The sequence below is a fragment of the Martes martes genome (genome assembly GCF_963455335.1).
Source record: "Martes martes genome assembly, chromosome: 4".
NCBI classification, from domain to species: Eukaryota; Metazoa; Chordata; class Mammalia; order Carnivora; family Mustelidae; genus Martes; species Martes martes.
In genome coordinates this window covers 106,550,098-106,577,636 of record NC_137891.1, presented here as the reverse complement: position 1 = coordinate 106,577,636, position 27,539 = coordinate 106,550,098, and the positions used below count along the sequence as shown (strand labels likewise).

Genomic DNA, 27,539 nt, shown 5'->3' with positions numbered 1-27,539 from the left:
GAATTATCTGACAAAGGCTCTAAAGCAGCCATTATAAAAAATATTTGAACAAGCCATCAGAAATAATCTTGCAACAAATATTAAGACAGAAAATAGAAGATATAAAGAAACAAATGGAAACTTTATACCAGTAACAAAACAAAAACAAACAAACAAAAACCCAAACCATGCAGAATGGATTCAAGAGAAAATGAAGATGGGAAAAGGGTCAATGAACTTGGAGATAGATCAATAAAAGTTATCCACTCTGAATGGCAGAGAAAATAAACTGGAGTAAAAAACAAACAAACAAATAAACAAAAAACAGATTTCAGGGACCTGTGGCATAAGAAGAAATGTCTAACATTTGTTATCAGACCCCTGGAAAGGAAAGACTCTGCATACCATCCTGAACTGGACAGTGCTGGAATAGTATTTGAAATAATGGCTGAAAACTTCCCAACCTGGCAAATAAACCTACAGATTCAAGAGGCTATAAGAAACTCCCAAAACGACAAATCCTAAAATATCCACACCTAAACGGATCATAGTCAAATAATTTCAATCAAAATCTCACAAGCTTTATTATAGATATTAACCAGTTCATTCTAACATTTATAAGGAAAAGCAAAAGAATGAGAATAGATAAAACAATTTCAAAAAAAGAAGAATAAAATTAGAGGAATCACATTCCCTATTTTTAAGATTTATCATAAACCCAAACTAGTCCAGATAATGTGGTATCACAGAGGGGAAACATAAATTAACAAAACAGCAAAAAGATCCACACAAATATGGTCAACTGATTTTTGACAATGGTGCAAAAACAATTCAATAAAGAAAGGACAGTCTTGGGACGCCTGGGTGGCTCAGTTGGTTAAGCGGCTGCCTTCCGCTCAGGTCATGATCCCAGCGTCCTGGGATCGAGTCCCACATCGGGCTCCTTGCTCCGCAGGGAGCCTGCTTCTCCCTCTGCCACTCTGTTTGCCTGTGCTCACTCTCTCTCTCTCTCTCTGGCAAATAAATAAATAAAATCTTTAAAAAAAAAAAAAAAAGAAAGAAAGGACAGTCTTAAAAAACTAATGGTGAAAGTTAAAGAAATAAAAATAAAAACTAATGGTATTGGAGCAATTGGACATCTATATGCAAAAAAAAAGAAACTCGACATTAAAACTCACACTTCATACAAAAATAAAGTCTAAAACTAGATCTAAATGTAAAATGCAAAACTATAAAAATTTTACAAGAAAACATAGGACAAAATTACACGTCTTTCAGTTTGATGATGGGTTCTTAGATATGGTAACAAAACATAATCTACACAAGAAAAAACTCATAATCTGTATTTCATCAAAATAAAAAACTTTTGCTTTACCAGACACGGTTAAGGGAATAAAAGGACAAGCTATGTGTTGGAAGAAAATATTTACAAATCACATCTCTATCTGACAAAGAATTTGTATCCAGAATATGCAAAGAATGCTCAAAACTTAAGCATAAGAAAACAAAAGACATGAAAGGATGTTTCACTAAATAGGATATAAAAATGATAAATAAGCATGTGAAAGATGTTAACATCACTGCACTAGCAAAGTGCAAATTAAAACTACCACAATACACTTATCAGAATAGCTAGAATAAAAAATACTGTCAATATAAAATACTGGCAAAGATATAGAGCAATGGGAATTCTTTTACAATACTGGTGAGAATGCAGAATGATAGAGTCACTCTGCAAATCATCTCAGTGATTCCTTATAAATATACATTTACCACATGACCCAGGAATCCCACTCCTGAGTATCTACTCTGCAGAAATAAAAACTCATGTCACGTAAAAACCTGAATGGTGCCTGGGTGGCTCAGTTGGTTGAGCAACTGCCTTTGGCTCAGGCCATGATCTTAGAGTCCCAGGATTGAGTCCTGGGATAGACTCCCACATTGGGCTCCCTGTTGGGCAGGGAGTCTGCTTCTCCCTCTGACCTCTCTCCTCTCATGCTTTCTTTCAAATAAATAAATAAAATCTTTAAAAAAGAGAGATAATTAAAAAAACAAAACAAAACCGGAATGGGAATCTTTTAACTCTATATATAATCAGTAAAAGGTGGGTGGGTAGAGGCTTGAATATAAAGGGATAGTGGGAAGGAGTTTTTTTGCTGTTGAAACTCTGTGTGTCTAGATTATAGGGGTGGTTTCACTGTTTGAGAATTTACTATTAAAGAGCTAGAAACTACCAAACAAATAAATGTAGTATTCAGGTGTTTCTAATTTAACTACCAAACACTAAGATTTCAAGATAGTAGACCAAACATAATAGTGTTCCTTTTCCTGATGCATAATGCACACTTTTCATTTTACAATTTCATTTATTTATTTAGAGAATGTGGGAGTGGTGGAGGGGCAGAAGGGGTGAGAGAATTTTAAGCAGGCTCCATGCTCAACGTAGAGTGGGGCTTGATCTCAAGATCCTGACTGAGGGGTGCCTGGGTGGCTCAGCAGGTTAAGCCTCTGTCTTTGGCTCAGGTCATGATCTCAGCGTCCTGGGATCGAGCCCCGCATCAGGCTCTCTGCTCAGCAGGGAGCCTGCTTCCCCCTCTCTCTGCCTGCCTCTCTGCCTACTCGTGATCTCTCTCTGTCAAATAAATAAGTAAAAATCTTTAAAAAAAAAAAAAAAAAAAAAAAAAAGACCCTGACTGAGACCATGACCTGAACTGAAATCGAGAATCAGATACTCAGCTGACTGGGCGACCCAGGTGCCACTATAATTTCATTTAAATTGAGGTTAAATTACACACAGAACAGTGTCACAAGAATTAGCAAATAAAGGAGCCCCATTAAATTTCAGTTCAAATAAATAACCATTCTTTTAGCATAAATGTGTCCCAAATATGGAATGGGATATATACATTCATAATAAATATATATTCATTATTTACCTGTAATTCAATTTAACTGGGTACCCTATTTTATTTAGCAATCCTTATACAGAAAAATACACATATCCTAAATCTATATATTTGAATGAGTTTTGGTAAATGGTTATATCCATACAACAACACCCAATCAAGATACAGAACATTTCCATTATTTTCAGATTCCCTTTTATCTCTTGACAATCTTCATTCTCTCCACAGGCAAACCCTGTTTTGATTATTTCTGCCTATTGCTAAGCTTCATATAAATGGAATTATAAGTCTCTTTTGTGTCTGGCTTCTTTCACTTGTATTTAAACTCATGTAGGAGGGATGCCTGGATGGCTCAGTGGGTTAAAGCCTCTGCCTTCAGCTCAGGTCATGATCCCAGGGTCCTGGGATCGAGCCCCACATTGGGCTCTCTGCTTAGCAAGGAGCCTGCTTCCCCCTCTCTCTCTCTGCCTGCCTCTCTGCCTGCTTGTGACCTCTGTTTTGTCAAATAAATAAAATCTTTAAATTAAAAAAATTTAAAAAAATAAGTAAATTCATGTAGGAGTCAATGATTCGTTCTGTTTTATTGCTAAGTAATATTCCATTGTAAAATACAGCAAAATTTTAAAATCCATTCTCTTATTGATGGACACATTGCTTGGTTCTAGTTTGGGGCTATGAATAAATACATGCAGTTATAAACATTCTTGTATAATTTTTGTCAATGTTTTCATTTCTTTTGGGTAAATACCTAGAACTGATCTTGCCAGTTCACAGGATTTAATTTGTAAGAAACTAAAACTACCTTCCAAAGTAGTTGTGTCAATTTATATTCCTACCAACAGCAGGCAAATTTCAATTACTTCATATCCTTGCAACATTTACTGTTGTTAGCCTTTAAAATTTTTGAACATTCTATTGGCTTTGTTAATTTTATTGTTCATTTTCTATTTCACTGATTTCTGCTGTGATATTCAGTATTTCCTTCTTTCTACTTACAGTTTTTAGATGCTTTTTCTAGCTAAAATGGAAACAGATCATTGATTTTTAAAACATCCTTTGTTTCTAATATAGGTTTATTTTTTTTTTAAGATTTTTTTATTTCTTTATTTGACAGAAAGAGATCACAAGTAGGCAGGGGGGGGGGCGGGGAAGCAGGCTCCCCGTTGAGTGGAGCCCGATGCAGGCTCGATCCTAGGACCCCGGGATCATGACCTGAGCTGAAGGCAAAGGCTTTAACCCACTGAGCCACCCAGGCACCCCTCTAATATAGGCTTCTAAAGCTATAAATTTCTAAGCATTGCTTCATCTGCATCCCACAAATTTTCAACATTTTATAATTTTGTTTTTATTCAGTTAAAATAAATGTATTGTTTTATTTCCAAATATTCGAGACTCTTCTAGACCCCTTTTTGTTAGTGATTTTTAACTTAACTCCATTGTGGTTAATAGCCAAGCATATAGTCTACTTTGATGAACGTTTCATACATACTTGAAAAATAATGTCTATTCTACCATAATTGCATGTGGTGATCTAGCAATATCAATTTTGTCCAAATAATTTTTGTTCAAATCATAAATATTTTTGTCTATCAGTTGCTAAGAGGTTTATTAAAATCCTCAACTGAGGAGCACCTGGGTGGCTCAGTGGGTTAAGCCTCTGCCTTCAGCTCGGGTCATGATCTCAGGGTCCTGGGATCGAGCCCCACATTGGGGTCTCTGTTCAGCAGGGAGCCTGCTGCCTTCCTCTCTCTGTCTTTGCATCCCTGCCTACTTGTGATCTCTCTCTCTGTCAAATAAATAAATAAAATCTTTAAAAAAAAAATCCTCAACTGATTGTAGATTGGTCTGTACCTCCTCTGTTATTTTTTGCCTTGTGTATTTTGAAGCTGGTATTTGATGAAGACATGTTTAGGATTGTATCTTCTTGATGAACTATCCCTCTTCAATGAAAATTCTATCTCCAGTATACTCCTTTTAAAGTCTATTTTGTCTTATATTAATACAGCCACTTGTTTTCTTATGCTTACAGTTTGTATGTTCTATTTTTCCCCCATTCTTTTACTTTCATCTTATGTCTTTAAAGTTTAACTCTTGTAGACAACACATAGTTTGGCCTTTAAAAAAATTTATTCTTTTAATTGGAGTGTTTGATTTACATAATTACATTTATGTAATTACTAGTTTGGTTGAATTTAGGTCTACTATTTTGCTATTTGTCCTGTATATTTTTTACCTATATTTCCTCCTTTCCTTTTTTTTTTTTTTTTGACAGATCGAATCTCTTTCAGTATTCAATTTTAATTTTTTTTTTAACTTCTGCCTTATTTTTTTTATAGCGGTTCCTAAGGGGTTTCAAAACACAATACACATAACCTTACCAGTCTAGTTAGTATTCCACCACTTTTTTTTTTTTTAAAGGATTTTATTTATTTGAGAGAGAGAGAAAGAGAGAGCACAAGCAGAGGGAGAGCAGGCAGAGGGGAAGGGAGCAGCAGACTCCCCACTGAGCCAGGAGCCTGATGTGGGACTCAATCCCAGGACCCTGGGATCATGACCTGAGCCGAGGCAGCTGCTTAATGACTGAGCCACCCAGGCATCCCAGTATTCCACCACTTTAAGTAAAATATAAGAACTGCCATGGTGTAATAATATACTTTAAACTCTGTAACTTGTATTACTGTTGAAATCTAACTATACGCCAGCATACCATGCTAAATTGTCAGTTATCTTTTAAAAAACATTAAGAAAAAAATGGAGCCTTTTATTACTCACACACTTAACTATTTCCTTCCATCTAACATCATTTACCTTCAGCCTAAAAATCCTCCCTCAGCTTTCCTTATAGGTCTGCTAGGGACAAATTCTATTTTTATGAAGATTGCTTTATTTTGCTTTCATTTTTGGAGGACATTTTTACTGGATATAGAACTCTGGACTGATAGTGTTTGGTTGGTTTTGCTTTTTAATTTCAGTACTTTAGAGATCTCTTTCTGTTGTCTCATGACCTTCACTGTTTCTGAAGTGAAGCAGCCAACATTTATTGCTCCCTGGTAGGTAGTGGGTTCCCTACTACCACTCACAGTGGCTTTTAAGATTTTCTCTTATCTTTGGTTCTCATCAGTTTAAACTGTGATGTTATTAGGTGTTTTCTCTATATTTATTCTGCTTAGAGTTCACTGAGTTTACTGGATCTAAGTACTGAGTTTCACCAAACTTGGGAAAAATTTTGACCTTTACTTACTCATCTTTTTTCTGCCCTATTTTCTCTCCTCCTTCCGGAAATCCAATTACTCATCTATTGAATTGCTGAGTATCACCCAACATGGCTTTGAGGCTCTGTGCTTTTTTTCTTCCCTTTTTTTATTCTTTATTCCTCAGACAGGATAATTTCTATCCATCTGCCATCTGCTGTTAAGTCCAACCATTTGGGTTTTTGTTTCCATTTCTCTGAGAGCACCCATCTATATACATTCATTACAATCATTTTTCCCTTTCATCTTTGAGCATAGTTCTACCAACTGCTTTAAAATCCCCATCTGCTAATTATAAGATCTAGATTATGTTAGGATCTCTTTCTACTGTTTTTTTTTCCCCCCTCCTTTTGACCAAAAATCACATCTTCCTGTTTTTTTTTTAATGTGTTATGATATTATATTCTAGTCATTGTTCATATGCTAAACAGATTCATTTTGTTATCATACCCTGGAAGTGTTTTGTTCCATCAGGCAGTTAAATCATTGACTACTCACCTTGATTTTATGGAGGATTGGTTTCATATTATGTTAAAGGTTTTGTCTTTAGTTTCAGTGCAAATCCTTAGTCCTGGGCATAGTCTTTTCTAGTACACAGCCATTTTAGGGATTTGACAGAAACCCTAAGATGCTTACTAAGCCTTCTAACTTGTCAGGATTCAAACTCAAAATTCTGTTTTCTCTTGCAATATAGAGCAACAAGATCTGTTCTGATTTTTCAGCCTTCTAGCTCTGGCTTTCCAACAACAGGTTCATGGAGACTTCCCTGTACAAGCACAATTCAGGAGTTGGCCAAAGAGTTAAGAGATTTACATGCAGATTGGAAGGCTGGCTCCTCCTTTAGTGCCACCTTCATTCCTAGAATTTCCTCCTCAATATATAGGTCCTCTAGCAGCCCCCAATTTCTTTGCCCCCTCTAGCCACTAAGACTGCAACCTTCTCTTGAGTACTAGCCATCCCTTACCAGACAATCTGGGGAATGTCCTGAGGGAAAAACCTATACACAAGCATAATTCTCAGCCTGCTTTTGGTCATTCACCAGTGTATTTAAACAGTTATATTTATATTTTGTCCAGCATTTATTAATTGGGAGGCCTTGTACATTATAAGCTATTCCACCAGGACCAAAGGCAGAAGTCTTTGCTTTTATAATTATTGAAATGCTTGCTTTAATGCTTCAGAAGAAAACAGAGAATTAGCACTTAAATGCCCTTGGCTCTCACCTCTTTTGTGTAACAGACTAAATATGGAATATTTCATATATATAAAATATCTTTTAACTCAAATGAAGTAAGTCGGGGCGTCTGGCTGAGTGTCCGACTCTTAATTGCAACTCAGTTCTTGCCCTCAGGGTCATTAGTTCAAGCCCTGTGCTGGGCTTCATGCTGGGCATGGAGAATACTTAAAAAAAAAAAAAAAAAGAAAGAGAAGAAAAAAGCCAAAATAATGTCTTGTTAATCAATGCTCCCAGAAAGTAGGAAAAGTGTATATTCAACTTCCAATGAATTTAATGAAATTTAAGCTATGGTTGATTAAGCCATGGAAATATTTAAAGTTAGACCAACTAAACTAGCATATAGCAAAGCTATTTGTTATGAACTAACAAAAAGTAAAAGACTCTACAGTCACGAAATATGATAAATGGAGTGCTATTTCCAACTGGGAGAAAGAATGCATACATACAGTGGCATATCAACTGAGTTAAGTGATATGACAAATCTTAACTAATCCACTGCTTCCAAACTTAAATTTTTTAAAACCGTATTTTGTAGTCAGTAAGTTTTCCATTTGTCAACTTGGATGTGAAAGATGCTATTTAAAACCAAACAGCAACTGTACGTGGCTGGCTGAACATTTACAATTCAGCAATTACATAATCTCCAAAATACAGCAGAATATGAACCACATAATTAGGATGTCAGCAAAACAAGACAAGGCAATTCAGAAGGATGTCATTTTGTGGCATGTGCTCAGCTGAGCTTTAAGTAAGTAGGACTTACTTCCCACCTCTACTTATGTGCACTAATACCACCTGTTATCAGGACAACTCATCTTATGGTCTTAACAGCTGACTTTAAGAAACAAGAAAGTTCCATGTTGTATAAACTCATTTCATAAGTAAAAACTGCTTTTAAACAACTCTGTTTATGAATGTCTCTGCAAGTTTTCAGGCTTGGTCTGCTCCAGGTGTGTACATACTGAAAAATTACCAAAATAGCAACAACTGATGATGTCATAGGGGGAAAAAAAAAACTCATTGCTACAGGGAACCAAGTATTGTTGAATCAGTATCTTTTTTTTCTTGGTCATTTGCTTTACAATTATTAGGTAATCCAAAAGAACTGTTCATTATACAAATATGTGTATATGCATATATGAATGAAATTAGTATCTAACAATAGAAAATGTTCATGAAATTCATCAACAGGATTCTGAGCTATTTTCTGGTATGGAAAACAGACTTAGCATCTCCATCTCCAGTGGATGCATGTTGTCTCCTGTGATAATTAAGGAGTGTAATGGTCCTCCCAAGTCCACAGTACACATTTGCTGCAAAGTGCCTGCTGCAACTTTCTGGTCTTCAGCTCCAACCCTGGCTAAGCCAACACAGAGTGTCTTCTCGGTGACTGCTATTAAGAGAAGAAAAAAATATTGCCATTCAATTCAGTAAATGCATTATCCTGTCCAACACTTAAAATAACATTAGTACCAAAAGTACATTTCTTAAAGAAGCCCTAAATATCTTAAATCTCCTCAGTCACTCATTACAGATCAATTATCTATTGATTTATCTAATGCTTTTCCAAATTATATGAACTATCTGACATATAAAGTGATACTTCCTAACTCTACTCTTTCAGAATTCCAAAGGCTTGCCCTAGTTTAAGTCTTCAGGACTCGATAAACAATTATGTATATCCATATTTTTACAATTGCATAGCATTTGTCTTTCAATAGCTTCTGAGTGAACAATGTTTACTACCTGCCTATATTTTTAGTAAGTTGCTTGAGATATGTTCACACTGACCAAGATATACAAGGGGATTACAAGAAAAACAAGGGGATTATGAGATAAATCCACAGATTTGATTTTTTTGCTTGGCCAACTAATCAGGAATGTCAAACTTCAGTTTTTTCATTTTTAAAAAGCAGAATACTACTTTTCTTAAATAGTGGTTGTAAGGGGTAAGATAACAGACATTAAGTATTCAGTAAACTACGGAGCCCTGAACAAATAATAAGCATTATGACATTACTTATGCTTTTAAGTGCTGACCTTCACTTTTTTTTTTTAAAGACTTTATTTATTTATTTGACAGAGAGAGAGAGAGAGATCACAAGTAGGCAGAGAGGCAGGCAGAGAGAGAGAGAGGGGGAAGCAGGCTCCCTGCTGAGAAAAGAGCCCAATGTGGGGCTCGATCCTAGGACCCTGAGATCATGACCTGAGCCAAAGGCAGAGGCTTAACCTACTGAGCCACCCCGGCCCCCCGACCTTCACTTTTAAGTGCTGACCTTTTCTTTACTTGGGAAAGCTGTCCCAATTGAATATGATCAAAATGGGGCAAATGATATCTAAAAGGACAAGCAGGAATGCAAATTTAGGCTTAAGTGTACAAAATTATGGATATGGAAAACCCTTGCAAATTATTTGTTTCATGACTTTAACAAGGCCTATTAATGAGAAAAAAGTAAGCAACAGTCATTCAAGAATCTCTTCACGTATCTTATGCCATCAAGAGATAGGTACTCAAAGGCAGTCAGCACCTTAAAACAGCATGTAATGGGGGCACCTGGGTGGTTCAGCGGGTTAAGCCTCTGCCTTTGGCTCAGGTCATGATCTCAGGGTTCTGGGATCGAGCCCCGCATCGGGCTCTCTGCTCAGCAGGAAGCCTGCTTCCCCCTCTCTCTCTGCCTGTATCTCTGCCTACTTGTGATCTCTGTCTGTCAAATAAATAAATAAAAATCCTAAAAAAAAAAAAACAAAACACACAAACCCAGCATGCAATGATGGTCTCATTAAAGAGCCTCTCAATGAAGATAAACTGATGACCACCACCTCATTATACACCACATGCAGTCTGGTATGGGAAACAGACGTAGCATCTCCACCTCCAGTGCATGCATGCAGTCTCCTGTGATAATTAAGAAGTGTAATGGTCCCCCCAAGTCCACAGTACACATGTGCGACAAAGTGTTAAGAATGTAAGGATAAATTCTCTTCTTTTTATCCTGAAGAAAACTATCCCTGGGCTCAGTGTTTTTAAAGAGAAAGAGCAGAATAAGTATATTTTTTGCAGGAAAGATCTCACCATACATAGATTTAAGCTAAAAAGGGAGTTCTACATTTTACCTAAATATTTGTATATTAACATATTTACATAAAATCTGATTTAGAGTTAATTTGTGAAAAATCCTCACTTTCTGGAATGGTAGTAATTTTCCTAGGATGAACTCCATTATTTTTCCTTCAGTACACCTTTCAGCCTATGAAATACAAGTTAGAATTGATTTTAAAAATGACAAGAAAGGGGCACCTGGGTGGCTCAGTGGGTTAAGCCTCTGCCTTAGGCTCAGGTCATGATCTCAGGGTCCTGGGATCAAGTCCCACATCAGGCTCTCTGCTTGGCAGGGAGCCTGCTTCCCTCCCCAGCCCCCAGCCTGCCTCTCTGCCTACTTGTGATTTCTCTCTCTCTCTCTCTGTCAAATAAATAAATAAATAAACAAATCTTAAAAAAAAAAAAAAAAGACACGAAAAAGTACAGTGCAAACACACTGACCCTTGCTTCAGTGATGGTAGCAGAGATGGTGGTGGGTGAGTGTGTATGTGAAGTTATATCATGTTACATATCTCACTGCAGCAGTAGAGGAATAAAAGAACCCTTTTAGGGCCTTGAGTACCTGGTTCTTCTCCTCGTATTCGCTGATTCTGAACAATCTCCAAGAGTTGCTGGGCTGCTTGGTTTACGCTCATATACCGAGGAGGTTCATAGATCTTCCTTCCTCTGTAAGTATAAAACTAGATGCCACTGTTCTTAGCCATGAAATCACATAATACATTTTTAATGCAATTAAGCCCCTAGGTAGAGTCAAGTACCACAGTCCATATTCTGTTTAAAGCATTCACACATTACTCACTTTAAGCATATTAAAGCATGAATACCATAATTTTCTAAGTTTAAGCTTTTTTCATTGTTCAACTTCTACTGTCCTCTGATCTCACTGAAATGTTGGCAGAAATAAAAGTCCAACAACTTAATGATAAATGTTCAAATCAAAGTTACTTTTATTTAAAGTGATACCCTACGCAAAGATAGTTTAAGTGGCATTTTGTTCTAGGTCCTTGCTTAATCAGGTTCTATGGTGTTCACTTTTATTACCATGTTTAAACCACATATTCCTCTTTTCACTTCTTCCTCTAAGAAAAGTAAACTAAAGTGATAAATATCTGAAAATCTTGGGGGGTTGGATGTGTTTATTTCTGAAGGTTTGAAGCCTACCATGTCTGTCCAATAAGCATAATAAAAATACTGCTTTTGTAAGCTTATAAAACAGTTCATATATTTTATTGACTCTCAAAACAATTCTCTAAGTCAGCATTGTTGAAGAGAAATATAATGCAAACCACAAACATAATTTTAAATTTTCTAGTAGCCATATTTAAAAAAGTGAAAAAAAGGCAAAATTAACTTTAATATTATTTTACCCAATATATCCAAAATATTATTTCAAAATTTGCTCCTATAAAAATTATTTTTTTCCTATAAGAATTATTAAAGAGATTGTTTCTGTACTAAGTTTTTGACATCTGCTATCTCATACTGATAGCACATAATTCAAGTATTAAATTTTCATTAGAAATACCTAATCTGGGCATCTGGGTGGCTCAGTGGGTTAAGCCTCTGCCTTTGGCTCAGGTCATGATCTCAGGGTCCTGGGATCAAGTCCCGCACTGGGCTCTCTGCTTGGCAGGGAGCCTGCTTCCTCCTCTCTCTCTCTGCCTGCCTCTCTGCCTACTTGTGATCTCGCTCTGTCAAACAAATAAATAAAATCTTAAAAAAAAAAAACAACGAAAGAAATACCTAATCTGCATATAAATTTCATACAATTCATGGTTATAAAAGTAGATTCACATATTGAAGTTATTCTAAATACACTTTTCCAGTAACTATGATGAATATTATTTTTATTAATTAAAATTAAATTATAGGGACACCTGGGTGACCTAGTTAGTTAAAGCACCTGGCTTCAGCTCAGGTCATGATCCCAGGGTCCTGGAATTGAGTCCTGCATCAGGCTCCCTGCTCAGTGGGGAGCTTGCTTCTCCCTCCACCTGCTACTCCCCCTGCTTGTGCTCTCTCTTTCTGACAAATAAATACATAAAATCTTTTAAAAAAAAAAGTTAAATTATAAATTCAGTTCCTCAGTTACATTAGCCATATTTCAAGTGCTCATCAGTCAAATGTGGGTTGCAGCTACTGTATTATTGCACATTGCCCCTAAAGCCAAAAAAAGGATTATAATTCTCATTATATACATACGAGAAAAATATGCTCGGAAACCAAAGTAACTTGCCTAAGGGCACATAACCAGAGAGACTCAGAACTCAAATCCATGTCTCTGACTTCCAATTCATTAATTCATTCCATAAATACGAGTGCCTATTAGGTGCCAACCACCATTCTCAGTACTGAATCTGTGAGGTCTACTGCTGTTTCTACTCTATCACACTGCTTTCTCATTTCCTAAGAATAAGTATTTAATTTTTAACTGTTAATGAAAGTTTTTTTTTTTAAGATTTTATTTATTTATTTGTCAGAGAGAGAGAGTGTGTACACTCAGAGGGAGCGGCAGGCAGAGGGAGAAGCACGCTCTCCACTCAGGCAAGGAGCCCAATGTGGGACTCAATCCCAGGACTCTGGGATGCTGACCTGAGCTGAAGGCAGATGCTTTAACTGACTGAGCCAAAGGCAAACACTTAACCGACTAAGCCATCCAGATAACCCTGAAAGCTGATTTTCAACAATTTTAAAAACTCCTGTTGTTGAAGTAGAATTTATTGTCCAAGGAATTAAATATAGACGTAAACATTATCAGAATAAGAACTTACTTGATTAGATTTTCCAAAGATTGCTCCTTTACTTTGATGTCTGTAGGAAATGAAAAACAGTTCTCTTTTAATTAACTATCCAAAACCCTATGTGTAAACTTCAGTTGAGTCACTTAAATTTTTGGGAAACATTCTTCTCAAGTCTCCCAAATGCTCATTTGAGAGCTTATGACAATCTTTCTTCCCACTTGTATCTAGCCACTTTTTTATGGAAAAAGTGAAGAGAAGAATGGAAGCTTGTGGTGTGTGAAGATCATTAGTTAGAAAACAAACATGAGGTTGACCCTCAGACCATCCTGAAAGGAACCAATTTCCTGTTGGAAAAGAAGACACAGGAAAGAGTTAGATAAATATTGGCATATGCACTACCTAACAGCTAATCAAAATCACTGTGTTCATTTCTACTAGCTGGTAACCGCAGAGACTCAACTGAGAAGTCTTGTTATGTTCCTATTCTTTACCTATTTTTCAGGCATAGGATGTAAGCTTTAATATATGTAACATAATAGAAGAAAATTCTCACATTTTGAAAAGAAACCTTTGCTTTCCTGTGAACAGGTAAGACAGGACTAATAACTTATAAATAAGCACTTTAATATCATTCATACTTTCAGCAGGGCTTTCCTAAGCACTGACTGTCAAGGACAGGGCCACCACAGGGGCCAGAACACACATAATCCCTGCTCCCCTAAAGCTTGAAATGCAAGTATCACAAATATTTGATTCTTTACACTTGTTAATCATTGATGCTCAGCCGAACAATCTGGTAGAAGGTAAAAAAGCACAAGCACTCTACATCCTCACAGGAACTCAGTATACAACAGCAAGAGCAACAGCTGCTTCCTGTTCTACATGCTAAAAACAAACAGTTCAGCCAAAGTTTGCTTTTGCAAAAATAAATACGGTGCAACTGAAGGGTCTCTTTGATAGACTTCTATAGCTTTCCTAAGTGACTATCAAAATTGTTCTTATAAACGAGACTAAAAGAGCTTCCTAGGAAAATATAGCAGAGGTTAATCCCTTATAAGTATCTGGAAATGTTCTTGGAACCAGCAGTCAATGTACCTTTCAGGTTCAAAATGTCATTAATTATTTAATACTTCCACTTGTCTAGCACATAGAAGAAAAAAATGCATATCGGTTACTGAAAATGGCCTACAGTACAATTAACAGTGTATGTCAACCTTAGGCTTCCTTTACATGGTATCTGTTTTGATTTTTTAAAATTTAACACATTTATTAGTTTATTCAACTTGAGGTTCTGAAATGTTGTGATAGCAAAGTTTTTAGTTTAATATTTTAACTTTTTAAGTAACATGTTCTATGGAACCTGGTTTTAAAAATGAAGAGTGTTGGGGAGAATTTTTATAGGCAAATTTTTTTTTTTTTAAAGATTTTATTTATTTATTTGACAGACAGAGATCACAAGTAGGCAGAGAGGCAGGCAGAGAGAGAGGGGGAAGCAGGCTCCCTGCTGAGCAGAGAGCCCGATGCGGGGCTCGATCCCAGGACCCTGAGATCATGACCTGAGCCGAAGGCAGAGGCTTTAACCCACTGAGCCACTCAGGCGCCCCAGAGGCAAATGTTTTTTGATCAAACTGCATTTAAAGACTGCATTATTGAATATTTAATCTTAAGCCAGACCAGTCTTAATATTTTTCCCTTGTCTTCACACAGGCCACAATTATTCCTTTCTACTTCTACTTGCTGGAAGGTAAGCATCTCCTATTCATCTTAGAAGCACCCAGAATAATGCAAAATACCCAGCAGATATTCTATAAAGGTCTACTCAATAAATTTATTCATGTGGCTCTACTACCACCCATCCACAAGCCCATCTTAAGCTACCCCTTAAGTAGCATACATCCTAACTCCTTCATAAAACCTATGTTAACTTCCCCTCAAAAGCTCTTTGTTCTCTGAAATACCTATATAGTTATTACTATATTTTGTTAATCTCTAACTATATCATATATATCTTGTCTTTCCAAGTACATGTAAATTTTCTGTAGTTTCCTAACATGGTATATTCTCACTAAACTCTACTGGGTCTGGACCATAATAGGCATCCAATAATATATACTAATTTAAATGATGAGAATTCCAGATGATTAAATGATGAGATCTATGGTTTGAGGATCTGGAATCATGGTATCTTATGCTTCACACCTTGTTCCTGCTTTTGTTCATGGAGCAAGGAAGATATATTGTTTAACCTTGTTTGCCTTTTCCCAGGAAAGCCGAGAAAAGGGGCAGCTCTTAGAAAGAGAATTCAAGAGCCAAAGTTCTGGTTTGTCCTTCCTGCCTGTCCATATAACAGAACTTAATTGTTCTTTAAACTTTCATGGACTTAGCAACAAGATTTCACAACCCTGAGGGCAGGACCCATGTCTAATACTTCCTTAGTATTCCAAAAAAGCCTAACTCTCTAAAGGACATAAAGTACAGCAAGATACAGTAAACAACTATGAATGACAGGCTATCTCGATTCTACCAATTCTGCCACTAATAAAACAGGGCAACACAGTGGGAAAACAATTTAATATCTCTGGGCCTCAACTTCATCTATAAAATGGGCTTCAGTAAGATGATCTCCAGAGTCTCTTTTACATCTGTAATTCTGATAGCATCAATACTAGAGTATTCAAAGAACATCTCTAGGAAGATACAGAATGGCACTTGGTAAGAATAAATGCTTACTATAGGTCTGTTGAACTGCAGTAAACTGACAACAGGGTCCTGATGGATAAATGGGTAAGATAGAGAATGCTAGAGAGGGACATTAGACATTAGGACATTAGAGGAGAGGAGCATGAACTATGGTACACATGCATGCAGGAATAGCCATGTGGTGTCTGTAGCAGAAAATGCATTATCTCCCAGAGAGTATGGGAAAGTGTGTAGTGTGCAGAGTGGCTAGGCTGGGTCCTTTCTTAGCTCTAGCTAGTCAACGGCAGAACAGAATGAGAATATGACAACTCCGTATTGTGACTTTAAGGGAACTCCCAAACCCTTACCTAGTAAGCATAATGTGTGCATGCCGTTTTGTCTGTTCTTCTCTACTTTGTCAAAGAAGCTTTCTGGTCTCCAAGTATCTGTCCAAAAAACAATAGAAACCGTCTCTCCAAACTTATACAACTAGAAAAGATAAAAACATGAATTAATGATGGAACAATTCACTACTTACTATTTCAAAGATAACCACCAAAACAAAAAGTGAGAACCAGACTTGAGATGGGCTGGGGATCAAATCTGTCACAAAGGTAATAAATGTTCTCTTCTGTCTCTGGCAGGTGGTGTCTGTCTCTCTGGTGCCCTTCCAGTAGTGCTTCCAGTGTTTCTCCATTCAGTATAGCAACGTTTGTAACCAGTTTATGATTCAGCAATGTAGCTGCTAAAAATATTGACACATAAGGAACACAGAAGGAAACAAACAAACAAACAAACAAAGACTTCTGAGCAGCCAGAGCTGGTTCACTAGTGAGGTGATTATTACTATTGATTATTATGCTCACTTTACAGATGAGATCACAAAGGCTCAGAAAGATCAAGCTGATTTGTCTAGGGTCACACAGCTAGTGAATAATGAAAAACACTCAACCCTAGGACTGAGAAGTTCTCCTTTCCACCTTGCCAGCTCAGTAAGATTCACACACTGGATACTCACTGCAGCTAATTCTCAAAATCTACCCCCTTACTTTACCCACTATTTGTTTCCTCCACAGAAAGCTCAATGAAAAGGGCCTTTACCCAAATCTCCTCCTTTCCCAAGTGGTACACCCATCCCACTTGACCATCCCACAACCAACAGGCTTGCTTGGTTCCAGCTGGCTTCCAGTCTGGCTGCACAATTTACTTAAGTGAGCGCAACTCCAAATCTTATACTATGAAAATTCAGTCTTTCATCCTGGTTCTGCAACTTGTTAGCTGTGTGACATGGCTCTAAGTCTTGATCTACAAAACAGGAATAGTAAAAACACACTGTCTTTCCGACGCCTGAGGATGTGAACATGGAAAAACTTATTCAGAAGTAATATGCCACTGAAGCTGTTACATAAAGGTTTAATTATCAATTTAAACAGTGCTTGAAAGAATTTGTAACTGAGCTGGAAAGCACTAGACATGGGAAATCAAATCTAGTCCTCTGCCACAAACTGTGATTGGAATAGCTGTGTGACTGCAGGACATCACTGAACTTTTCTAAGACTGAGGAAGGGATTATCATCCTAAGGCTTCACAAATCATTTTAAGAAGCTGTTGTAAGAGGTAAGGGGAAGGCAGAAAGCAAGGAAACAGAAAAGCTGGGGAATTCAGGAACCTCCATTTTCCATCCTTAGAAAAGCTCAACTTTTCTCATTTTTTGTACACTGAGGTCCTACAACAAGGGAAAGCTCATCATGTCCCTTACATAGCCACAACTTCCAACTTACCTACCAATGAGCTTTATTCCCAAAGTCCACTTGAAAACTGTCTAAAAACTCTATGGAATACATGCCATCCAGTGGCAGTCGAATTCTCAGACCAGTGTGGAAAGACCTATGTAACTGCAAGAATGCCAAGTCTTGAATCTTCTTGCCACATATTCCTGGATTCCTGGGATTCCTGGAATACATTCACCCAAGCTACAAGGACTAGACCTAGTCTTACTGGAGGGCTCCGCTATTATTAGTGTTCTACGAGAGGCAAATTTATCTAAAAATATTTATTATAGATCATCCACTATGTGCCAGGCATTATGCTATGCATAGGTATAAAAGTGAGAAGCAAATCAAAGCTCTGGCCTTCATGGAGAATGTAGTCTTGCTTATTCCTCACAGAGCAGGCAAAAGCCTGGAGTCACGGCTCTGGTTCTTACCAGCCAGGTGATCATTGACAAGGAACCTTACTGACTTCCAAGAGACACTCCCCTGTGAAATGTGTGTAACTATAAACCTAATAATGTGCTTTTTAAAAAAGGATTAAATGACATAAAGTGTGTAGAGTACCTAATACATTGCACACAGTAAAAACAATAAACGTTAGGGATTTGATGATATAATAACCATCATGTTCATAACAATGATATGAAAATTTTCTAAAATGTTGTGTCTTGCCATAATCCAACTGCTTTCCTTACTGGAATGAGCTCAAAAATACTACCAAATATTTGAAATGACATAGTTGTTGTTGATATTTATTGTTGTATGATTTGATTCTGACAAGTTCAACTGTTTACATTCTAAAAAGGATTTTTGGCATCTCTGATTAGATTTTGAAATATTATTATTACTCTGGAAAAAAGAAAACTACTGAGGTTAAAGAAAATATTATATGCAACCATACATAAACCCTTTAAATATATCTCCAACATTTTTTTTTAAAGATTTTATTTATTTATTTGACAGACAGAGATCACAAGTAGGCAGAGAGAGAGAGAGAGAGAGAGAGAGGAGGAAGCAGGCTCCCCGCTGAGCAGAGAGCCAGACACGGGGCTCGATCCCAGGACCTGGGATCATGACCCAAGCCAAAGGCAGGGGCTTTAACCCACTGAGCCACCCCGGCGCCCCTAGATCTCCAATATTTTAAATGCCATAGAAATATACTCATGAAGGCAAATTCTTCATTCAGAGAGAAAGGGATGGATGATTTAAGAGAGAATTGGGATGCTAGTCACATATAAACACGAGCTGCAGCATGCAGTGGAAAAGCTGCTTGGAATTGTCTAATTTGGAGATTAAAGAAAGCCTCACATAAGCACTGCTTTCTAGGACCCTGATTTATAGACTGTAACCATTCTCATAGCTGTGCTGCAAACTTCTTCAATGAATTCTGAAACATTATGCAAACGGTTTCACCATTTAAGATGTCAGTCCCTCAAAGAACAGAAAGATCAGTCCTTTGTGTTTCACAATCCAAGGACTTACCAGTAAACCATAAAAGAAACTGAAGTAAAATCATACAGTGACGAGAATGAGGCTGCAGAAGTCTTGGCACTGTCTCGTAAATATCAGCCTTTGTGCTGTGATCATTTTCCCCAAAACATTACTGATGCAAATCTAAATTTAGAGACCACAAAAAGAGCTGTTTTTTAAGAACAGTAGATAAACACGGGGTCTTTTCTGGTTTTAATCTGAAGTTATAAAGAAAGCAGTTTATCTAACTTGATATTGGATTTGTTTTCATCTATTGAAGATAAAACTCAAAATGACCCATTTAATTACAGATAAGGCAATCGCTAAAGTGAGAAGATGCACAAGAAGACAAATATTAGGTAGTAAATAATAATTATAAAAAATGAGATATCGACTGTATTGAAAGAGTTGAGCATTACTCCCACTTGGAAAGCACCTGAAGATGACTTCTAAAGACTGGATATAAGCTCGAACTTAAGGTTGAATAAGATGGGGGAAGTTAATCATGGGGAAAGAGCAAGATGATATGAACAACCTACCAGAGGTGGGAACCCTTAGCCAATATTTAGCATGGCATTGAGCAATTATCTAGAAATAGCCATTGCCTGACTTACTTTTAGCAAGTATCTAATTCCTGACAGCTTACCATGTGACAATTCCTGTCAATTCCAGCTTTCTTACCTAGAACTAACTTCATTTCTTTTACCACTACTTTATAGCTTGAGTCCTCATTGCCACTTGCCTGAACCTTAATAATCTTCTAATTTATCTCACTGCCACCAATACTTCCTTTCAAAAGCACAGAAGTTTTGTAAAATTCATTTTATAATTAGGTTTTAATGCTTTTGTCATTTATATGCAAATAAAAAATAATTTACAATTTTTAAGTTAAAAAACATCTTGGGGCACCTGGGTGGCTCAGTTGGTTAAGCATTCAACTCTTGGTTTTGGCTCAGGTCATGATCTCAGGGTCCTGGGATTGAGCCTTGCTTCAGACTTTGTGCTCAGTGGGGAGTCTGCTTGAGGATTCTCTCCATGTTCCTCTGCTTCTCCCCACCACTTGTGCATTCTCTAATATAAAATAAATCTTAAAAAAAAAAATCTTCTGGGGCACGTGGGTGGCTCAGTGGGTTAAGCCTCTGCCTTCAGCTCAAGTCATGATCTCAGGGTCCTGGGATTGAGCCCCGCATCAGGCTCTCTGCTCAGCAGGGAGCCTGCTTCCCGACACCCCTCTGCCTGCCTCTCTGCCAACTTGTGGTCTCTGTCAAATAAATAAATAAAATCTTTAAAAAAAAATCCTTATGTACAGGAAAGTTAGAAAATTTAACTTGCTAATAAGAACTCTGTGAAGCCTTACATGTTACCTTTTACATATAAACATAAATCCTAAATCAGATCAGTTAAATCTGTGAAGTAAAGGAAAGCTGACCCAGCAGAGTTGTCAAAAAACGTACCACAAAACCACATGTTCAAGAGTTACTGGTTTCCTATACAAAATATTGGTCTTGGAGTTGTTTTTTTTTTTTTTTTAATTTGCACATGCATTTTTCTTAACACTGATGTAACAATGATTTTACTGACACTAAGAAAGATTATGCACATGGCCACATACTATGTACATAGATAAAGCTGCAGATAAAAGAGCCACAAAATTTATATTATCACATATGAGAGAATTCACACATGAATTAAATGAAAGAATTTTCATTTAAAGCACGTAATTCTAAAGATGAATCAACTTGGGGTGGGGTGGATGCAATGGAAGATATGAAGACGAGTAAACCAAGAAGGGTATAGTATGCCCAGCACATTAACATAGAAAGTAACTGAATACCGTGCACAGGAGAAAAATTGCGGGAGTATTAGAATGGTACAATCACACCTGCGATTTAAAAAGAAAACTATTAAGTGGAAGAGAATGAGGGTAATGATAGTTGAGGGGCTTCTGGTGGCTCTGTTGGTTAAGCGTCTGACCTCGGCTCAGGTCATGATCTCAGGGTCCTGGGATCGGGCCCTGCTCAGCAGAGCAGGCTCCCTGCTCAGTAGCCAGTCAGCTTCTCCCTCTCCCTAAGCCCCTCCCCCACTCATGCACGCGCGCACACACACACTCTCAAATGAATAAAATCTAAAAAACAAAAAACAAAACAGAGTGGAAATGGAAAGAAAAAACATTTTTAATATACCCATGATTCAGCAGGTGGTCAAAATATTTCCGAGGTGACTAAAAGAACAGGGAGCTTACTTAGATGAGTTCTTCTAAGGTTATTTAGTAACGTAGTACGTGTATCTCATTACCTAGTTTAATGTTCTCTGGACTAGGTTAGGCTTTATCATTTCTACATCAGTTCCTGGACAATGAAATCAAGTCAATGCTTTTGAAAACTACCAGCAAGAACTATTACAAGGCCAAAACAATGCTGTTTATCACAGTGAGTGTTGTATTATAAAAAAAAGGAAGGAAATGAGTTGTTACTTTTTAAAAGTAATATACATTTTTCCCAAAGTAGAAATGTATTATATAAACAGAGGAACATATGGCAATAATTAAGGTCACTCACACAACAGAGAAAGTGGAAGCATTTCATAATGAGAAAATTATACAACCTTTCCCTGAAGTCAGCCACAACTGATAATGCAGTTTTTATGCAGAAATCATTGCTACCTGGTTTCACTGAACTGTATCATTTATCTATTCTTTAAAACGTCTCAAACACAATTTTAGTGACCACATTTTAGTCTCCACATCTTTTTTTTTAAGATTTTATTTATTTATTTGACAGACAGAGATCACAAGCAGGCAGAGAGGCAGGCAGAGAGAGAGAGGAAGGGAAGCAGGCTCCCTGCTGAGCAGAGAGCCCGATGTGGGGCTTGATCCCAGGACCCTGGGATCATGACCTGAGCCGAAAGCAGAGGCTTTAACCCACTGAGCCACCCAGGTGCCCCAACACATTTTTAGACACCACATTTTATAAAAAGAATCTGTTCTATCACACAAATGATAACAAGAAATGATAAATACTGCACAATGAAAATATGCTAGAATTTGTCATTTCTGCTTTATTCGGCTTGTCACCTTTAGGTCAATGTATACCAGAAAGAGTTGAAGACTAAAAAATAACATACCAAACTAGGAACTAACTTTGGTTACTTCCAGGTAGTAGGACTATAGATGCTTGCTTGCATGTTCGTCTTTATACTTACTGCATTTTCCCAATTTTCTATGAGTATATATGACACTTATTATCAAGGAAAACAAAGTTACTTTTTAAAACAATTTTTCTAAAGAAGAAATCATGGTAAATGAAAGCAATTCTGATTCTGCATGATTAGGGTGCTAAATGCTTAACTTGAAGAATTTGAGAAAAGAACTTTGTTCTTGCCTTTTGTATACTGACAAAAAACCCCAATTTTTCATTATTGGGAATGCCTAAATACAACCAACTTGCCTGGCTCTTCACAAATAGGTGGATTTTTTTTGACTAGAGAAATCCTCAAAATACAAATTACACAAGTGTTAGAAATATCTGTTATTTAGGAATTTCAAAGAACATGATTTTAAATTACACGTGTTTAAAACTAAAACTTAAATTGTAAAAAATCCAAAGATATACTTAATGAAAATTTAAGTATCTAATGTATCTTGGTCAAGGTAACTTTGCCTCAAGTTAGAAAACAGGCTAGCTGTCCTTCTAAATCTAGAGGACATTAAAGTTTATGCAGTTTAGTATTCTTCATACTTTTTAGTGCCAGATCTTTTTTCCAAATAAATTTTTTTTTAAAGATTTTATTTATTTTACAGAGAGAGAAACAGCAAGAGAGGGAACACAAACCGGAGGAGTTGGAGAGGGGGAAGCAGGCTTCCTGCCAAGCTGGAAGCTGGACATGGGGCTTGATCCCAGCACCCGGGATCATGACCTGAGCCAAAGGCACCACTTAAGGACTGAGCCACCAAGGTGCCCCTCCAAATAAATTCTTAAACAGAACATCAATAGGGGTAAAGATAAAGATTGGGCTCCCGGGGATTTATTTTTTGCTATTTGGTCACAAGTACTTCATTTTCTGCAGAACTGCTGAAGCATCTTCATAGATAGTGGTACACTATGAAAACCACTGATCTTTTTTTTTTTTTTTAAAGATTTTATTTATTTATTTGACAGAGAGAGAGACAGAGAGCACAAGCAGGCAGAGAGGCAGGCAGAGAGAGAGGCGGGAGCAGGCTCCCCGCTGAGCAGAGAGCCCGATGCAGGGCTCGATCCCAGGACCCTGAGATCATGACCTGAGCCGAAGGCAGCGGCTTAACTAACTGAGCCACCCAGGCGCCCCGAAAACCTCTGATCTTGCCTGGCATTCCTACCCATCCCCATCTCACTATCTTAGTTAGGAAACCTGACTATCCAGATCCAGAAAAATTTAGACTCCTTAGTTACTGCTTGAGCAAAAGCAAGACCCTTTTTTTTTTGGCCTGAGCAAAACTAAGACCTTTTAATTTGCAGTTAAACTCTAAACCTTTCCCTTACTACCTTTCCTTTGCCATTTCTATCCAATATATAGTCAGTTTTTATCCAACATATATATTTGCAATCTTGCGTTAACTAATCTCTAGGGAGCCAAGGGTCTGTGGTACATATGTATGTATTCCCTGGGGTGTGTGTGTGTTTCTGTAATACTTTGCAGATTCCCCAAAGTGCTTCCATGACTCTCTTCTTTAACTGAACATTTCTCTCTGCTGGGAATGTATTTTCCTTATTGTTCATCTAGCAAATCTCTTGTAATTCATTTTTTAAACCACTTTATTGATATAATTTATATACCTCAACATTCACCCATTTTAAGTGCACATCCAATGATTTTTAGTACATTTACCAAATGGTGCAACCACTACCACACGTAGTTTTAGAAAATTTTTATCACTCCAATCAGATCCTTTATGTCCAATTAATAAGTAATATCTGTTCTCACCTCCAGCCCCAGCCAAGGACTAATTACTGTCTTCATAAATTTGCTTTCTCTGGACATTTCATATAAACAAAGTCCTACAACATATGGTCTCCTGTGTCATGCTTCTTTCACTTAACATACATGTACTTAATATCTGTGATAGGACTACTAATTCTTCGTAAGACAAAAGGAGAGACTTCAGTGTCTGGAAGTAAATTAAACCTAATCATACTTTTCTACACGATCAATTCAGTAAGAATAAAATTCAAATGCTTGACATTGGATTAGAGAGCCTATCTACCTATCCATTTGACCTTAGATTGCTTTTTTCCTGCCTACTAGCCTCTAACAAGCCTTTCTTTGGTTCCTTGGAGGAGCCAAGGTCATTTCCATCTTTAGAGTCTTTGCATAAACCATTCCCTGTGACTAGAATATGCTAGTTTTTTCTTGATTCTTATCTAATCTTAAATAACACCACCTTAGTGAGACCTCCCCTGACCATCCAACTACAACAGTGAAGCCAACTCTCTAACATCTATCAGTGTATGTGAATTGCTTATACTTCCCACTACCTGACATTTATCTCTTGTTACTGTTACTGCCTTTCCTTCCTGCTAGAATATAAGCTCTTTGAGAGCAGGGACCTTCCTGGACAGGTTTATCAGTTTATCCAAAGGCACTCAATAGGAAAACAGTAAGTAGGCAAACAATATTGTTGAATACATGGATCACTATTCCTCTTAATGATGTCTAACTTGGCAGTCACTAATATACATTCCATTTAACAAGGAAAATTTTCACAGGAATATGGGGTTTGCAATAAAAAATTCTATTTTACGGCATGCCTATAACGATGCGTATCAATTGGTTTTGTGTGTTTAGAAGCGTTAGTCTATGCAACTACTTACCTTCATTAATACTGATTATAAGGAGTCTTTTGCTAGTTTAATAAACTATAAAATGAATGAAAAATATTCAACAGTAAATTCTGAGCTCTCTATGCTGCTTTAGAAAACAACAGTAAGATAATTCAGAAGGGCTAACAAACTGATAAATTTAATTCAGAAAGGCTAACAAATTGATAAGTTTTTAAAAAAGCTGTGCCAATTTCCAGGTTAGGAATTTCAAACTACTACTCTTTAACCTAATATAAAAATATTGCAGGATGCCTGGATGCCTCAGTCGGTTAAGCATCTGCCTTCAGTTCAAGTCATGATCTCAGAGTCTTGGAATCGAGCCCTGCATTGGGATCCCTGCTCAGTGGGGAGTCTGCTTCTCCCTCTTCTTCTGCACCCCCTCACCCCTGCTCATGCTCACTCTCTCTCTGTCTCAAATAAATAAATAAAATCTTTAAAAAAATGTTGCAAAGCATGTACTGTTTAGGTCTGTCACAGCACCCAAAATAGCACTTCTGTTCAGTAACTTGATGGCTGTTTTCCCAATAACTCATGGGAAAGTGTTCACAGAGATGACAGAATGTCTTTCGAAAGTGGTGCCCACTTCCCTTTTAAAAAATTGAGAAAGAGAACATGGCAAGGTAATATATTCTACATTTAGCAAGTGTATTTCTGCGAACTATAGTCTACTTTTCCAGTTCTGCCATGTTAAAAAAAAGTACAGTTATTTAACTTTCTAAGAAATTGTTTATCTGTCTAGGTTGGTGGTTCTCAAAGTGGGTACCTATACTAGCAGCTTCAGCATCACCCAAGAATTTGCTAACAACCCAAATTCTCAAGCTACCACCCCAGATCTACTATATCTGAAAATCTGAGGGGAAGGCCAGCCATCTCTTTTATAAACTCTCTAAGTAATTCTGATGAATACTAAAATCTGAGAACCACTGATGTAGGTTATTGTTTTTCCCATGAATGCCGATCCAAATACTGAAGAGAAAAAGAGCAGCCATTATAAGGAAGGGGACTTTGGCAAAGTTTATGTATTATGCTGGGTATCCATACATTTGTTTTAAAAATTTAAAAGTGCCATGAATATGATGACTGTATTTTTAATGCATTTTATCTTAGAAGACTCTATAAAAGGTATCAATAATTACCTCTTTCTCCTGGAATATAAATAACTTGGGTGGTACAAAAAATATACTTTCATAGTGATTTTATCAAATACGTAAGACAAAACCTAAAAAGGTACTTCCTGTTTTTCACATAAGTAGTAAGTCATTTTCATACCCAGATTAGAGAATAGAACCCAGATGGGGAAACAATGCTTTGTGGCTGCCTAGAAAAATCCTATATGAGACTGACAGGAAGCTAAATTTTTTTTTTTGAAGGTTTTATTAATTTGACAGAGAGAGAGATCACAAATAGGCAGAGCAGCAGGTGGGGGCAGGGGGCGGAGGAGCAGGCTCCCTGCTGAGTAGAGAGCCCGATACAGGTCTCCATGCCAGGACCCTGAGATCATGACCTGAGCCGAAGGCAGAGGCTTAACCCACTGAGCCACCCAGACGCCCAGAAAGCTAAATTTAAAAAAAAAAGAAAAAAAAAATCTATGTACCATGTGGATAGGATCTTAAGGGTTTATATGGAGACTGCCAATTCTCACAATATACTTCCTCTCAAATACCTTCATCTATTTTAAACACGAGAACAATAACAATGCACCCCTCTACCAGTCTAGAGAATCAGGACAGGTTCACCCTAGTTTAGTTCTTGCCAGTCTGAATGATAGATATACACATGATGAAGACAAGGATCTTTTTAAAAATGTTACACTTAAGAAGAAGCAAATGCCTCTAAATGATAAGTTATGATAATTTAGACCAAAATATGATGGAAATGGGCTAGGTTAACTTTTCCTACCAGAAATAAAAATAAAACCAATATGAAAAAATATATATACCCCATTAGCTTAAAGATTATTATATACCTTTGTCTATCACAAGATTAATTCATTCCTTTTTTTACTTTTTCATGGCAACCATCAGTTCTTGAAAAGTACACTGTCTACAAAAAAGAATACTAGACTGAGAATCAAGAAACTCCATTTACTTACTCCAATACAGAAATGTTCAGAAGGGCTTTAAAGTGTAAAGCAGACTTGAATTGGCAAGGTTTTTTAAAGTATGCATTTTATCAGAAGAAAAAAGAGATAGCAAAATTTTTTGCCAATTTCAATGTAATAACTAAGAGCAAGTGATGAATACTAAAAGGCGAATCATTTATACCTTTTCTCTGATTCTTCAGAACCAAAGGCAGTATTTCTGAGATGACTGGCCAGGATGTCAATTAAATTGAGATACTCTTCCTAGGTAACGCAGAAAATACAGAAACCTCTAAAACTGTAGAGACAGCACTGGTGTCCGATGCTAATGTATCTTCTTGCTGTAAATATCTATTTTAAATTATGCATTCCAGGAAGACATATTGGGGAATACCTCATTTCACAGATTCTAGGATGCACATTTTTTTTCTATTATGATACATCTGAAATAGGAAGGTGTCCAACAAGC

The 27,539-nt window shown here is 37.0% G+C and overlaps 1 protein-coding gene across 2 annotated transcripts in view; it reads right to left on the bottom strand.

Annotated features, from left to right (window-relative positions):
• Positions 1-7,165: 7,165 nt before the first annotated feature.
• The window catches only part of DPH5 (diphthamide biosynthesis 5), a 38,020-nt gene continuing 17,646 nt past the window's right edge, over positions 7,166-27,539 (bottom strand). The window contains exons 5-8 of one of the 2 annotated variants that reach the window (XM_080801145.1): positions 16,262-16,382; positions 13,245-13,284; positions 11,036-11,139; positions 7,166-8,766 (exon numbers count right to left, since the gene is read on the bottom strand). In XM_080801145.1, the coding sequence (XP_080657271.1) occupies positions 8,558-8,766; positions 11,036-11,139; positions 13,245-13,284; positions 16,262-16,382 (474 nt within the window). In that variant the 3' untranslated portion in view covers positions 7,166-8,557. Of the gene's footprint in view, positions 8,767-11,035; positions 11,140-13,244; positions 13,559-16,261; positions 16,383-27,539 lie in introns of both variants that reach the window. The other variant, XR_013966699.1, reaches the window with a different exon arrangement.